At 39.5% G+C, this 15,428-nt stretch overlaps 1 protein-coding gene across 1 annotated transcript; it reads left to right on the forward strand.

Annotated features, from left to right (window-relative positions):
* Nucleotides 1-3,190: 3,190 nt before the first annotated feature.
* LOC134101691 (putative leucine-rich repeat-containing protein DDB_G0290503) lies at nt 3,191-13,791 on the forward strand (the record flags this gene model as incomplete). Its single annotated transcript, XM_062555423.1, is given in 30 exon segments — nt 3,191-3,268; nt 3,459-3,568; nt 3,662-3,691; nt 3,812-3,836; nt 4,161-4,229; nt 4,324-4,413; nt 5,294-5,362; nt 5,559-5,642; nt 6,178-6,264; nt 6,940-7,014; nt 8,422-8,493; nt 8,650-8,739; nt 8,975-9,046; nt 9,212-9,301; nt 9,815-9,904; nt 9,996-10,085; nt 10,371-10,433; nt 10,634-10,696; nt 11,286-11,342; nt 11,448-11,531; nt 11,642-11,731; nt 11,847-11,930; nt 12,026-12,088; nt 12,229-12,318; nt 12,469-12,558; nt 12,686-12,775; nt 13,006-13,095; nt 13,217-13,306; nt 13,528-13,590; nt 13,741-13,791. Coding segments are annotated over 30 exon segments (2,287 nt in total), but the record flags the coding sequence as incomplete, so codon positions are not given.
* Nucleotides 13,792-15,428: the final 1,637 nt, after the last annotated feature.

The following is a 15,428-nucleotide window of genomic DNA, read 5'->3' on the forward strand; positions in this document are numbered from 1 at the left end:
CCACTTTAGGCATATTGCACTCACAACACAATTTCAATACCATCATCAGGCCCAATAGGTGTTGTCTGAATGCAACACTGTTTGAGAAGTTAGTTGTGCTTAAAGACATCAACTGAGGAGACACAACTAGCTCACACAAGGACAGCACAAAGACTTGAGTTCACAAGCTTATATCGCAACACTTGAGTTTGCAATTTTCCTTTCTTTTTTCTGTTTTATAGTATAGTTTCCAAAAGCCTATAGTAAAGGCTTTTAGAAAGAAGTATTTTGTAGTATTTTGAAAATACAAAAATACAATATTTTATTTTGATAAATGTTTTGGCTGCTGTATTTTGTATCTTATTTTGATACATTGGGTATTTGGTATTTTATTTGGAAATACATTTTGATGTATTTGTGCCCATCCCTGGCTGTCGTGTTGTTCTGCATTGACAAACACTGTTTTAATCCCAAACTGTGGCTGCTGGGACAAGTGGCACGAATGATTGAAATCTATAATGCATGTCTCTGCATTTTTCCCCCTACATTTATTTATCGTTTTATATTTTATTTAATTTGTTGTGTAACTGTTTTACTTGGTTTTAACCTTTGTTCTTAGTGTGATAATGGTCCATGTTTGGGTGTTTTTATTCTGTTAGTTTCCCGAAACTTTGAATAAAAAGTTTTTCACTTTCATATCCTTTTGAACTCACATTTGAATAATTTTGAATTAGGTTTACGGGAGTTGCAGATATTCTCATATTCTGTTTTTATTTACATTTTACACATGCAGCGTAACAACTTTTTTTTTTTGAGACGGGATTGTATAGGCTACCCAGAACAAACCTCAAAAAGTGGCACATTTCTGTATGATATTGACAGGGAGCCACTTTGGCATATCCCTAGAGCCTGTTGTGAATTGAAATCTTGGATATAATGTATTCCAGAGATTGTGCTTGGTCCAAAGATGTCTCCACAACTAAACTATGTTTTTTTCTTCTGATTTTATTACTGCTTAAGACATTACACAAATGTTAGGTGTACAAGTCTTAATCACTATACTGGGTAACCCCAGCCCAATCTGCCGGTGATTTGATTTCGTCCTGCAGCTCAGGCTGAAAACTTCCACATTTTTCTATCCTGCCGTTACAAATCTGCAGGGACCAATCACAAACTGCCACATACACCTGGCGCACCAAATGCGCTCAGAGGCATTTGAACTTTGCCCGTTGATCACGCCTCTTGTGCAGTAGAAAATACAGAGCAGACTCCCCAGACTAATATTACATCTTTAAAAATTGAGCTTGGTCTGGTGATAGCATGAAGGGAAGGGTCTGGTGGTGATGGTTGCCTGAAAATGTCACATACCGCTGAAGGCCCTCAGTGATGTTCAGTTAGCATAACGCACACAGTGATACATGCTGTTATCTGAAGAAACAGATGTTGATTGTCATCTGACTCAGCAACTGAACCCTGACATTTCGACATTTATGCTACTGATGGAAATGTGACAATGGAACAAATGAGTATGCCGTTATATTGTTCTGTGTTGGCAATGACAGTGTTCTTTCACTGAGCAGAGACAAGGTCAAGATCACTAAGGAACACCACAACACTACAAAATAACACACTTCATCTTGAGGAGTAATAGGCATACACCATGCTTAGCCTACTAATGTCACAACATGGCACAGTCTTGTCTTTTTGTATTAAGTAGGCCTATAGGGAGGCCTGTCGCTACACCCACAGGAACTTCGATGTAATGACATCCGATTTTAAATGGAAATATTTTATTTCCCCGCGTTTGCAGCTCAGGCTGGAAACCTTGCATGTCACAGACCAGTGCTAAGTTACGCGCGTGCGTGAGTAGACCAGCCCCGTACTCGAAATTGTTCAGGCCGAGCATAAACTGAAATAATGATATTCGAACTACAAGGCTCAGGCATGGAAATTAGCACCAGCCAATTGCTGGTAAAACAAGAGAGTTGCAGGTAGATTATTATAATAATAATGTAGCCTAATATGAGTGCCTGCCTGGCTGGTGAATTTGACCAAATATCTGCCAGTGCAGCCTAGGCTAGGCTAGATGTAGGCCTACACATTTTCAAAAGTAGGCTATACGCTCCCCCACTGCTAGGGCTGCAACGTCTATTATGAATATGTTGACGCAGAATGGTATAGTTTACACGTCGTAACCGTCGTAACGTTATAGGCAAGGCAACCTGACATGACTACAATAAAGTATTTTGGCTACTCCGCGCAGATGTTCTGTATAGTGGCGCACCGGGGCAGGATGAAGTGAAGGTGAGGTCAAAACTTGCAAACGTGTGGAACATGTAGGTTGAATTCGAATTCGACTTACTACACGAGTAATTGCACAGCACGAAGGTGATGAGCGAGCATCTCAAAGCAAGCACACTAATGCCATGATGACTTAAAGGCACACTCTGCAGGTTTGGGTATTTTCGGGCGACTAGATCGTCGCGATTCGATATATTAATATTTTTACTCTGTTGTAAATAGCAACCTTCATGTGACTTATTTCCTCTGTCTGTAGGCTACACAGTGGAATTGCTGTTGTTGTGGGGGATTAACAACAGCCAAAAACAAATTCGTTGGCTTCGTTAAGGTTACAAGGTGAATAGGCCTATAGTGTAGCCACCCGCGACAAACTAACGACCAACAGCTTTGTGCCAGCTGGCTGGCAGGGAATGTCTTATATCGTAGTGTTGACATTTGGTCCAATTTAATGCCAAAGTTACATGGCTACTGTGCCTCAGTGCTAATCTGGCAATCAGCCCGCCCCACATACACATTACACACACGATACGTTTTAATTACTACTTTCAGTTTATTCTTTAAAGTTAAACTGGCTCTTGATCACAAGAATTTAATTACTAGTTCCTTTTATGAGTAAATGACAATAAACTACATGAAATTGAAGTTACAGCTGCAAAGGGGGCCCAACTCCCAATGGGATTTCATAGAAGTCTTTGTGCTAATGGCAGGCATCCTAAATTACTTTTGTCTAGTGTACATTAAATGGTGGAAAGTTGCTGCATGGTATTGCTTTAAAGGGAACTGCATTGGCAGCCAGATGTAGGAGGACTGTATGATATTGTGAAAGGGGCTTTGCTCTGTGCTGCGGTGAGTATAAAGCTCTGTGCTCTGTTCTGCAGCTCCACACTGCCACAGCATTTAGATGAGGCCATGATGACGGGGTCACAGGTGCTGCTAGTGAGCGTCCTCCTCTCCCCCTTCGTGCTCTTCAGTGCCAACAGCAGAAATGGTGAGATAAACATCGCCTCTTGTCTATTACAGCTGTAGATGAAAATAATAATAATAAAAATAAACATTGAGAAAAAAAAACTGTTTGATTAAGTGGATGCAATGTTGATGCAGGCCTGTCTATTGTCGGATTGTGTGCTTTCCCAAGCGGTAACTTGATGCAGTGTCATGTAAAGCATATTTGGTCTCAGTTCTTCCAGCTTCTAGCAATAATGAAAGCACCCAACCCATCCGTGTGCTGCGGAGTCTGGAGAGTGTCATGGATAAATACAGGGAGCTGATCTCCACTTTTAAAACTCATGTAAGTTCCACGCAAACTTTCACCTCCTTGTAGACAGGATGATGTATGATAATGAACCAGGACAGCTCAAAACAATTTCTCTCTTTTTTGAAGGGAAAGATTGATAATTCTACAGAGGTGGAGGTAAGACCATCTCTTTGCAACTGAATTTGTCACGTACAATCCACAACCATGCTTTCTGTTTTCATGTTGTTACATAAAAAAAAACGATGTTTTTCTTTGTTTTATTTCATGTTGATGTAGACTACATTCATATATTCATGCCTGGGTAAGTGCGTATACCATATTTGTATTCGTATTTCATGTTGGCAAATTCTACATACTAGGCTACTACAGTATATGCAGTAAACAGCAAAATAAAATACCATCATGTTACTGTGTAGGCCTGTGTGTATTCATTGAAATAATGTTATGATCAGAAGTTCTAAAATGGCTAAAGAAGCCCATTTCAATGCAGAATTAATTGCTATAAAACTGATGCCGATAGACTTTCTAGATAGTATGTGTTGCTGTTAGATCCAGTCTTATCCTGTTGATTATTATGACCAATTCTTTACATAAGATATGATTTGATATGATTCATAAATATAAGATTTGGACGAGAAGGCGAAGACCATGGACGTTATGGTCAAGACGCAGAAGGCTAAAGTCAAAGAATTGGGTATGTGGCATCCATCATCAGAACATCACATAAAATGTATTTGATATGTTTTTGTGGCGTTGTACACATAACTAATACGTGACTTAACTCTTAGAAAAGAACTTTTTCGACGTGAAGAAGGAGCTCCGGCAGGAAATTGTGAATAACAGACGAAGTGAAGGAATGTTTTCCCTTCGAATTTATGGTAAGGATGGGGGAGCGGTGGTGGAGCAAGCGGCTACCATAAATGGGTGTGTGGCAAAAGTGCCTATGGGGACCCGGACTCATGTCATTTCCCCGGGTCTCACCCCATTTCTCTCTCACTTTAGCAGCTCTCACTTCCTGTCACTCTTCACTTTCCTTTCTCAGTCAAGACAACAAGCCAAAACAAAAATAACATTTTCAGGAAAAAATTGGGGTGGGGGGCAGCTATGTGCTACATGATGGCAGCTACATGATGATAGTTATATAAAGAAAATGTTTGCATGCATCATTGTAAAATGTTATGCTTGCAGATGGCCGGTACTCCCTCCCCTCTTCCTACATAATATAATGGAGCTTCTCCACTTGCACCCCCAACACTCTGGCAACTGCTAATGTCTACTGACCATAAAACCACATTTAAAGGAATAACATTGGGAGCGGAATAACATTGGGAGCACTTAGACTCTGCGCAGTAATATCCTCACTCCAAATGAAACTAAAAGTGCAAGAGTGGGGATATTACTGCGCCACACAATATAGTTATCCCTCTTACCTGCTTACAAATGCACCACGTTTTATTTTGTCTCACCATACTTGGTCGTGTGACTACTCGTGTAACTGTATTTTAATAGGGAAAACATGGAGGTGTTTGGTCACTTCTAACTTTATCTCTGTTTGGATCCTAATGAATGCATTGGGCTAGCTAAGTGCTATCAAAGTTGCGCCGCGCGCCAGAGCCAGTGAGTGCACTCAGTGAAACGTGAGAGGTATCAACTCGTCTTAGTTAAGGGAATAACGTAGTTTAATATGAAAAAACGGTGAAGTGTTCCTTTAAGACTGTTCAAATGTTCTTACCCACTGCTGTTGTGTGTATCTTACAGAAATGCAGCACAAGTTGACTGGCTGGATAGATCAATTAGACGGCAAAACACTCTCTATCGGGAAATTAAGTAAGTTCAGTGGACTTTCAGAAGATATGATAAACTACCCAGCTGTAACTTCCATGCTACAACATGCTGTGGATAATTAAGATAACGCTTTTACATTGTACACTGACTGTGTGACACATCAGTAGCCTACACAACCTCATCTCTGATATTTTTGCCATTGAATGTTTTTATATCTCTTCTCCTTCTCCTCTGCCAGCTCTCCAGGCCTTGCTAAAGTACACTGAGTTCAAAGATTTAGAGGAAAAGATTTCCAGAGAGAAGAATAAAGAAAAGAAAAATGGTATTTCTCCTCTTTTCTTCACTTCCTTTCTGGAGCAAATTTCAAATCATTTGGTCCAATGGGAAGTCTCTTAGGGCTAGATGTCACTCAAATATAACAAGAGATGAAAGTTGGAGATGACATCCCATCCCAAATCTACAGTACACCCACACTCCAAGATCCACATGTCCTAGCAATGATCTTTACGCCACTATCCTCAGATGTTTTTCTTGCCTGATTCAAACCCTTTCACTTTGTGAACAGGTTCTGGGAACACTCAATTGGAGGGCCTTTCCAGTCATAGCATCATAATTGGCGTAGACTTAATTTTGCGTTCATTTTGAAATTATCGGAGCAGCCTAACCATTCACATTGATAAGGCATTCTTAACGTTACGTCCTACTGATAATAAACTAATCTATTACTGTAGATGAATAAATGTACACATTCTTCTGCTCATACTGTATCTCGGCATACATATGCAGATGTTAAAACACACCTTACTTCTCAAGACTACCCTACCTAAAAACTGAACTGAGTAATTTCTGTTTTGTAGATTTAAAAGAACAGCTAACCAAAAAGAAGGAGGAACTTCAGTGGGCTGAACTGAATCTCCTTGCTGCAGGCAGATCCTCTATATTGGGTAAGAAAATCATCGGATTAACATGTTCCACTACCAGGAAACTCAAATTTGTTAACAAGTTCATAGTTTCACCCAGGCTAAGACTCAGTTGTGGAGCTAGCCTTAAGTGCCCATTCAAGGAACTGCAGGTTTTTGCACTTGTTGGATTCACATTTCAGCAGTGAGTTTTTGCACAGTCTTTAGTCTTATTTCCTTGAAGGAGTTGAACTGAAACCCAGCTATAGTTTAGCATGGCTATCACCAGACTAAGCTCAATCTTTTAAGATTGAAACTTAGTCTGGGGAGTCTGCACTGTATTTCTGCTGCACAAGAGGCATGATCAATGGGCATAGTTCAAATGACTCTGTGCGCATTTTGATAGTCCTTCAACCAATCAGACCAATGATCCGGGTGCGCTGGTGGTTAAGCTAGTTTGTGATTGGTTCCAGCAAACGTGGACAGGTTTCCAATCGCCAGCAGATTGGGTTGGGTTTACCCAGTCTAGCTATAGTTGCTATTCAGATTAACAAGATCAATGGGATACTTTGTGAAAAAATCGTTACAATTTTATTTATGTGTTATTAAGCACCAAATCATATTATTTTACATTATTTGGTGCAAAAATCTGACAGACGTTAGTAGCAAGGACTAAATCAGAGAGTGAACTTGACTTGTACATTCTGTGCTTCTTTGCAGTTATGCAAATAATTACACTGCAGGAGAAGATTCGTGAGCTGGAGAACGGAGATGGCATAGAAGAAGAAATAGCTGGTATGTGCACCTATATCTAAGAGACCATGCTCATATCCTGTACACAACTACAGCTGTCTGAGAAGGTTTTGAGAGTATAATTGAATTTTTTTATACTTATTTCTAATACTACTTTTTAATACTATCAATTTAAGTTAAAGCAGCACGAAAGAAGATTTGCTCTCGGGGTCCCCTGACAGTTGAATGTGCAATAATATCTTTTTTGTTGGGTTGGGGGGTGGGGGGGGGGGGGGGGGGTCAGACATAGGATGTTGTAAAAGGTTGTTGTACAAAAATAAAATCTAGGATGTCCAAGGATCACAACCTGGGTCCACAACCTGGTCAACGAGGTGCTGCAAACCCACAGGATATATTCAAATAGTGTGTCTCCCTATACTGCAAAAATATGCTTTCAACTTAATTACGCAGTGCGATCATTCTAATCTGACTGCATATCTCTGAGATCATTTGTGCTAGAAATTAGATAAACACATCTACTGGCACAGTGGAAAACAAGCTTTGAAATTATGCTTTGGTTATGCAAGCACTCTGAAAACACAAAATGACTTGTGCAATTAATAGACATAGAGTACCATTAATAGAATAGAGTTCTAAATTAAAACATATGAAAACATAATATACAGTACCAGAACAATAACTACAAACATTAATTGGGTTAACAGATCTCAACCTCGACCCCTTTTTCAGTTAGTGAAACTGGACATCGGATAGGCTATGGTCAGTTTGAGTTAAATGCTTGGTGTGTGATGGGCCATAATTGCTATGTGGTAAGTGAAAATAGTTCAAATGAGCTATGAGGTCATTGTTTGTTTTTTTGACAATTAATGTCAACAAAGTAGAAAAGAATGTTGCAGATTGAAATAGAATGTTTTATGATTATAATATTTTAAGTGCATCTTCGGACTAGGTAGGCTATGTTTTGCCTTCAGTTCTAATTACATGCAAAATCAAGGTATCATCTGAAAACTCATTTTCTTTTAATATTTGTGCTCCATTTGTTTCTAGCATTAACTGTCACAGAGATATGGTACAGTTTTCAACAATAGAATGCATGCTAGTATGATTTTGGAAGCATCATGTTTTGGTAAAACTCTTAGGGGTGATGAAATGAGTTGTGTAGCACACTTAATTACAGATCATGGGCTTGTCTTACTTATACTTTCATATGAGCACCAGAATGTTTTGCGCTGAATACATACAGGATGAGAAGAGGTGTTGACATTTATGACACTGGGAAAGTCTCCCTATGCCCCCTGCTGGATTAGAGAAACCATAGATTATATTAGAGTGCAACACAGAAAACAGTTGGGTGATCGCATAGTTAATTCAATAAATGACTAATTAATGGATAATTAACTGTATTTTTGATTTACTTATCCATCCATGAATGAATTTATTGTCAAACAGCAATGAGGCAGGAGCTGAAGAACAAGCTGAAGGAACTGGAGGAGAGTAGTACTGATGGGAGCTCCACAATGAGTGAGTTTGATCTGTTTACTGTATGCTACTCAGTGCTAGTGTCAATCGCTAGCATCTCTTACAGTGTCAGGGAGTGAGGTCACTGAACAGCATTGTACTGGCTAGCTACCGTTCTTTGCTTTAAATAAAGTCTATATGCTTGTCTTTTGGCTTCAGTCGCAGAAATCACTACATTGCAAAATGAGATTTTGCAGATATACATCAGGCTACAGAAATTCATACAGGAGTCTAAAGATACAATTTCTGGTGAGTACCCCCTGTCTGCACACCTGAAAAGATGTTGTGTGGCAAAAAAGCAACAACATGAATTTAACCTGCAATTCTGTCAAATCTAACCATACATTTCAAATTCACTAGTCACTATGATTACTATAAAACTGTCTGCTTTTATGCTGCTGATGTTTAAAGTGCATTTGGTCTTTATACTGTGTGTGTGGTGTGTGTGTGTGTGTGTGTGTGTGTGTGTGTGTGTGTGTAACAGAACAAAAAAAACAGTTGGAAGAGAAAATCAGTCAGCTGAAACAGTTGCGTGAATCCTCTCATTCCTCCACATGTAAGTAAAGGAGTGGCCTATACTCAGGCTAAAGGGTCAAAGTCGTGCTAAAGGCATCTGCCATTTTGTAAAGTAGCCTAAATTGGTTGGTATGTTCATGTCCTGTCATGGACAACATCCTTTTTGTTGAAAAGCTGAACAAATTTCTTCATTTTGTCTTTTCAGCTAAACAAATCATTATCATTGAGAAAGAGATACGTGAGCTACAGAGCAAAATAGAAGCTCAACAGACGATAGTAGAGGACCAGAACAAAGGTACAAGGAATTCAGCCATGTTTCTAATTTATGCTTCTCCTTCAGTTTAACAACTGTCACTTGTAAGGTTATGTGAACTGAAAATGTTGTTTGTGGGTTAGGTTAGATTATTCAGGACTTTTTCCTCCAAATGTCAGCTCTTACAAAAAGGCTTGAGAAAGAAAGAAAGTAGAGTTTAAACTTGTTAAACTCAAGTGATGATGCAAACTCTTAACGGATCCTTGAACAGCCCAGAATTAGATAAACTGACAAGACAGATGATGAAGAACTCTGTCATGTTTGACAGTTTGTTATACATACATACAGTACATACATATGACTAATACATTTAAATTGAACTAGGAGATAGATAGGCAAAGGTCAAAGGTGAGGTGGGGTCTAGCCCAGCAGTCATATTGCGCAGTAATCAGTGTGGGTACATGGTAAAACACAGAGGGGAATGGCTGGGAACATATATCAGGAAAGAGATATTTTGTGAACTATCTAACCATTTTGATTGTGTTTGTCCGTCAGAGCTACAGAAGGTCATAAATAACAAAAATGACCAGTTGAAGGATAAAGTCACAGAGCTCCAGGAGGTCCACAATACTGACTATAAACTCAGTGAGTCTCAGTTGTAATTTAATATGGGAAGGGCCAGAATCACAATGTGACTTCTCATTACAACACGATGGGGATTTCTTTACCCTTTCAGTTCTGAAGATCATCACCCAGCAATTTCAAATCAGTGAGATGCAAGCAACTGAATGTACTGGACAGACTGATACAACAACCATTCTTATTGGTGAGTATGCTTTATTCCACTATGCAAAAAGGTCCTGTTGTGTCCAGGCGTTCAAGATTTCCCCCTCTCAAAAATAAATTGGTTGTTAGGTCAAAATGTTTTGCCAGTGTTCCCTAATGGTGATCTGGCATAAATGCATAAAATGTGTCATATAAGTGCCCCGTGTTGAATTTCCACATATTTCAATTCCATGTAAATTGATGGTTTCACATCTAATTATGGTGTTCAGAAACATGCATGTTTATCAGCTGACTGACTGAATGTTCTTATGTGCGTGTGAAACAGACATCCAGACGCAACTGAATGCCAAAGAGGAGGAGATCCTGAAACTTGAAGCCAAGAACAAAAGTAAGCACCATTTCTCTTGTTTGATGTTTTTTTTTAATTATTATTTAATTAAATGTATGTACAGTATATAAGAACGTTGTATGGTGCAATACACCTAGCAACCTATCACATGTTTATATGACTGCTCACTACCTCAGAGATCTGCTGCACAAACCACGAGGAACACTGAGTACCGTAACTGACTGTTCGTTTCTATACAGGACTTCAGCAGCAGCTGCAAGACATGTCTTTCGAGTGCTCATCGCTGATGGACAAGGTCAAAAGTAAGCTCCCACTCTCAGTAAATCTGTCAGTATGTGGGCTGTGGGCTGTGGGCATGAGAATGTGGGCCGGCCGGGGATGGGGGGGGCGCTATACCGCCCATACCATGTACAGGCCTACAGGGACCTGTGGTCATTTCCTGATCCCACCCCATCTCGCTCTCTCACTCACTTCCTGTCACTCTTCACTGCCCTATTGGATTAGGGCAAAAAGCCCAAACAAATATACTTTTGTGCTGATTGTTGAGTTTGTACAGTATTTAGCTACTAGTCGATCTCAAAGAATGAATTGATAATATATATATTTAAAAAAAAAAGCTGAGCTTAGAATAAAGATATGCGTATACTAAGATGTATACGTTGCATGGCCCTTGCTCACGTGGTCCACACGCACAAGATCAAATTGATGAATGTTTTTTTTAATTGGATGCAGAAAGTGATGAATGTTGGTTGAATTGGATGCAGAAAGTGATCACTGTACTTTCTTTAATAAAAAGAGAATATGTCTATGAAACAGGATGAATAGATACCTTAACAGACAGGTGTTGTGTCCCCACCTCTTTGTTCATGTCATGTTTTCACTTGTCTGTAGAGCTGGAAGAATCACTGGAAGAGAAAATACAAGAGATAGAGAGTGACCTGAAGCCTCGTAAGTGAAGCATGATGCTCATAGCTGATAATGTCTGCAATGTTTACTAACAACACTAGCCTTGTTTTGAAGTGAAGCTCATAAAATCTACCTATCTTTGATTAGTTCTGGAGCTGGTTGCACTGAAAATCAAAATGCAACAGATCAAAATGGCCATCATTGCAGAGAAATCTGCCTCCAATATCACCGGTGGGTGTTGTATGTTCAACTCCAGGTTGATGTTCACAATGTGATGAATGTCATTACATCGCAAAACCTTGATCAAGGCTACGTGTTGATCCTGATCTCCCTCTGCACAGGACTCACACAGCAACTAAAGGAGAAAGAGAGAGAAATCAAACAGAAGGTTCAAGAGTTAACGGAGGAAGGCTTGGAAGGTTCTGAGGAAGGTCTGAGCTGGGTTTTTTTTTTTTTTTCAATTTTGCATATATATCTTTTCTGTCTCTCACAAAATCACTATTTTAACTCAACTGCACAGAACTGAACTGAATTAAAATTTTCCAGCGGTCAAAATAATCACTCTGCTGATGGAGATATGGGAGCTCCAGACCGGCGTTGAGAGCGAGACCACCCTAGACCGCATTTACAGTAATGGCTTCTGGAATCCTCTGTTCTTGACTTAGACGTGTTGTGAATACACATATTGGTTTAGAGCTTTGGTGACACTGTCTATCCTTCCACAGAACTCCAGAATGATGTAAATCGTCTTATTGTTAGCCTGCAGAGTTCCGCCAAACGCAAGCTATGTAAGTTTATTTCTAATTAAATGAGAAAGGCTTGAGGATTCACTTAGGCACAGCAATTCTTAACAAATTACAAGCATTGACATAGATGTCTGTCAAATTAACTGTCCACATGGTTCTGCAATCTTCTGCTATTCTTTCAGTGCTGGCAATCTTGGCAGCGCAGACAGACCAGACCAGGATCAAAAGACTGAAAATCATTATCAGTCAGAAATATGAAGTGGAACTCGCAGGTGTGTATCTCTTCAGTGTTAAGACATTGGCAGTAGAATTTTGTCAGGGTAATTGAAATTCATTGAAGACTCAGTGGAAAGAGTTCCATTGGTCAACAACCGTTGACTTGAGGACAAGATACTGTTCCATAACAACATGAATCTTCACAGCTTTAAACATCAGACTGGAAAAGGCAGTGCAGGAGCTCAGCTCCAAGACAACAGAGGTGTTAGGCAAGGACAAAACCCTTTCCGAACTTGGTGAGTCTGACCATTCAAACAAAAAGTGATTATTATTATTATTATTATTATTATTATTATTCACATGTATTATTATTTGTTTTCAATCTGGTGTCATGTTGCGCTGATTCACTCATTCAATTCACAGGAAATGAGATGAAAGCTTTGCAGAGTGAAATCGACAGACTGAAGGAAACAATTAATGAACTGAGGAAAACAACTAGTGCCCGGATTAAAGGTAACAGACTAATCATGCCAGTCCATTTTCAAATGTTGTTTTATAGCTTTACTAGACTGTATGGAATCCTTTCAACGGATAAAGCAATGTGAGGTTAGCCTCCAGGAAACATACATACTCATGAAAAAAGGGTATTGTATCTGAATTACAGGTTACTTCAGATAAAAGCACGAGAGTGCTTTTACAGAGTGATTTAACAGCTGTATTTTCTTTTCTGTATCCTCCATAAGACCTGGAGGGGCAGCTGAAGATCAGAGACAGACAGCTGGAGGACAAAACGAATGAGTTGAAAATTGCTGATAAGAAGAGTGGAGAACTTGGTGAGAAAAGAAAGTCAACCATTCATCTGAATTCAGCTGAATTAACTCTCTCAGCATCCAACGTTTTTACCTATGATTTGCTGTCATGAAACTTACCAGTACATGTCTTCATTGCCTTCAGTTATCCAAGTAACTGAACTGGTTGAAAAAATCAAGCAGACGGAGGTTACCACCCATGAGAAAGACCAGGTGTTGGCTACCAAAATCTCTAGTAAGTTCCTTAAATCAAACAAGCTCAATGCTCATTGGGTAGACCTAAATAGCAACACTCAACATAAGCAATTAGGTCATGATCAGGGAAACATCAACCTTGTGGTTTTGATATCTGTCATGTAATTTCGATATCTAATTTACACACAAACTGTACCTTATTGAAAAAGTGCCGAGGAATGAGTTGTAATTATTTCATGTTTTTTTTTTAACTCTACCCAGTGCTGGAAGAACGGCTGGAATTGCAGATCAAAGAAAACTCTGATTGCCAAAAGCAGAATACTGGTAAGACCTTCCACTGAGAGATGACCAAAACAAATGTCCCGCAAAAGAAAAAAACAAAAAAAAACAGAACAGATTCAGATGATCAACTTTATACACTTTGTTTTAGTCAGATGATTCCTTTAAACATTACTTTTTTTCAAATCCCCTCAGCTCTGCAGCAAGATCTTGAAAAGTGCTCTAGACTGCAGGAACAATATGTTGGTGAGGGAGCCTGCATTTACCATCTTTGCAAGATTTTCTTTTTGCTGTGTGTATCAGTAGTAGGGATGCAACGGTACAGTTTTGCCACGGTTCGGTTTGTATCACGGTTTTTGGGCCACGGTAACGGTTCGGTTTCAATATATCAATATTATCTTGGCTCTAGCATACAGGAGGTTATATTTGCCTTTTCTATTTCAAATCAACAATGTGCTTCTACTTACACTTGCAGAGTAAATATTAAATGCATAGCCAGACACAGATGAAGCAGAATCACAAAAATGTATTATAAGAAAAGAACACCATCATTGCCTTCTGTCATAAACAGGCAATATTATCCATAGTGAAGTGCAGCATAAAGTAATGTGTAATTATTTATTTATTATACCACTGCTTGGTCAAATTTCCTATTGTGGTGCGCTATTTGAAACGTGCATTATTTTTCTATATACCGCACGGCTATGATGTAGTTCCCTTCTTTTGGGCTTATTACACTTGAATATTAATTCGCCAATGTGAATGTAACGGTAAAAACAGCAATGTTGCATCTAAGACAGAGGCAATATAAATGAAAATGATAGTAGCAGTGGTATATAAGCGGATATCAACTCCGCGCCCTGTGCGTTTCTAGGAAAATAATGCACTTATCGAAGTGTCCGCCTGCGGCGTCGGGTCCTTATTACCACTTCGAACGTGCATTATTTTCCTATAAACGCACGGCGCGTCGTTGATTATCCCTTACCTGTTGTCTTACAGAACATACAGCCCTTTTGTAATATTAAGTAGGTTGCATAAAATGTAAACTTTAAAAGTCACTTTCAACTTATCTCTTACACACTTCGTACAGTTCAGGAATCTTACTGCTGAAATGCGTGCCGGAGGGGATATTGAAGCGATGATCGAGAACATTTATCATGTAGCGAAATCCCATACCCGGCAGGGCATCATGTCTTTTCCTATGAACACGCCAATCGCATTCGTTATGTCTTTGTGTTTTTGGGAATTATAGGAATATTGTTGCCGAAAGGCTGCAGCAATGGATGGTTGGGTTTTCGGTGGCAAACTAGCTCTCCGTGCTGCTCCACTAAGGTTACAGCCGGGTGATGGTGGCGCAAATGGGCCGACATGTTGGATGTGTTACCTTTATTAGGTGATCGTTGTGAAGCAGTGCTTGCACACTGTGCTTTGTTTACTGACGGTCTTTTTGACTTGTTCGTAGGCTACTTCGAATGTCGCCATGATCGTGCAGCCGCCGGTAAAGTTTGTTTCTTCTCACATGACTCCTTCATTTGCATTTCAACGTGCCTATTGGGTCTTGGGAAATTCAGTAAAATTCTGATTGGTTGTTGCAAGGTTGACGAGAGGCAAGCTGAACAGTCAGAGAAAACTCATCCCCCGGGTCCTAAGCACTCCTTACTATCGCTCCCAGGCTACGCGCGTGCAATAACCTTGTATTAAATAAAAAGTTTAATGTCGCGTATACCGAAAGATTGCGGTTTAGGTGAGTCTATTGAACCGAACAGGCCAAACCGAACGGTTCAATAAATTATTGAAAACCGTTGCATCCCTAATCAGTAGTATAAAGATCACTGCAAATTCCATCTGTTAGATAGTCTCATCAAATTTGTTTAATTCTTTTT

This window comes from Sardina pilchardus, chromosome 2 (assembly GCF_963854185.1).
Source record: "Sardina pilchardus chromosome 2, fSarPil1.1, whole genome shotgun sequence".
NCBI classification, from domain to species: Eukaryota; Metazoa; Chordata; class Actinopteri; order Clupeiformes; family Clupeidae; genus Sardina; species Sardina pilchardus.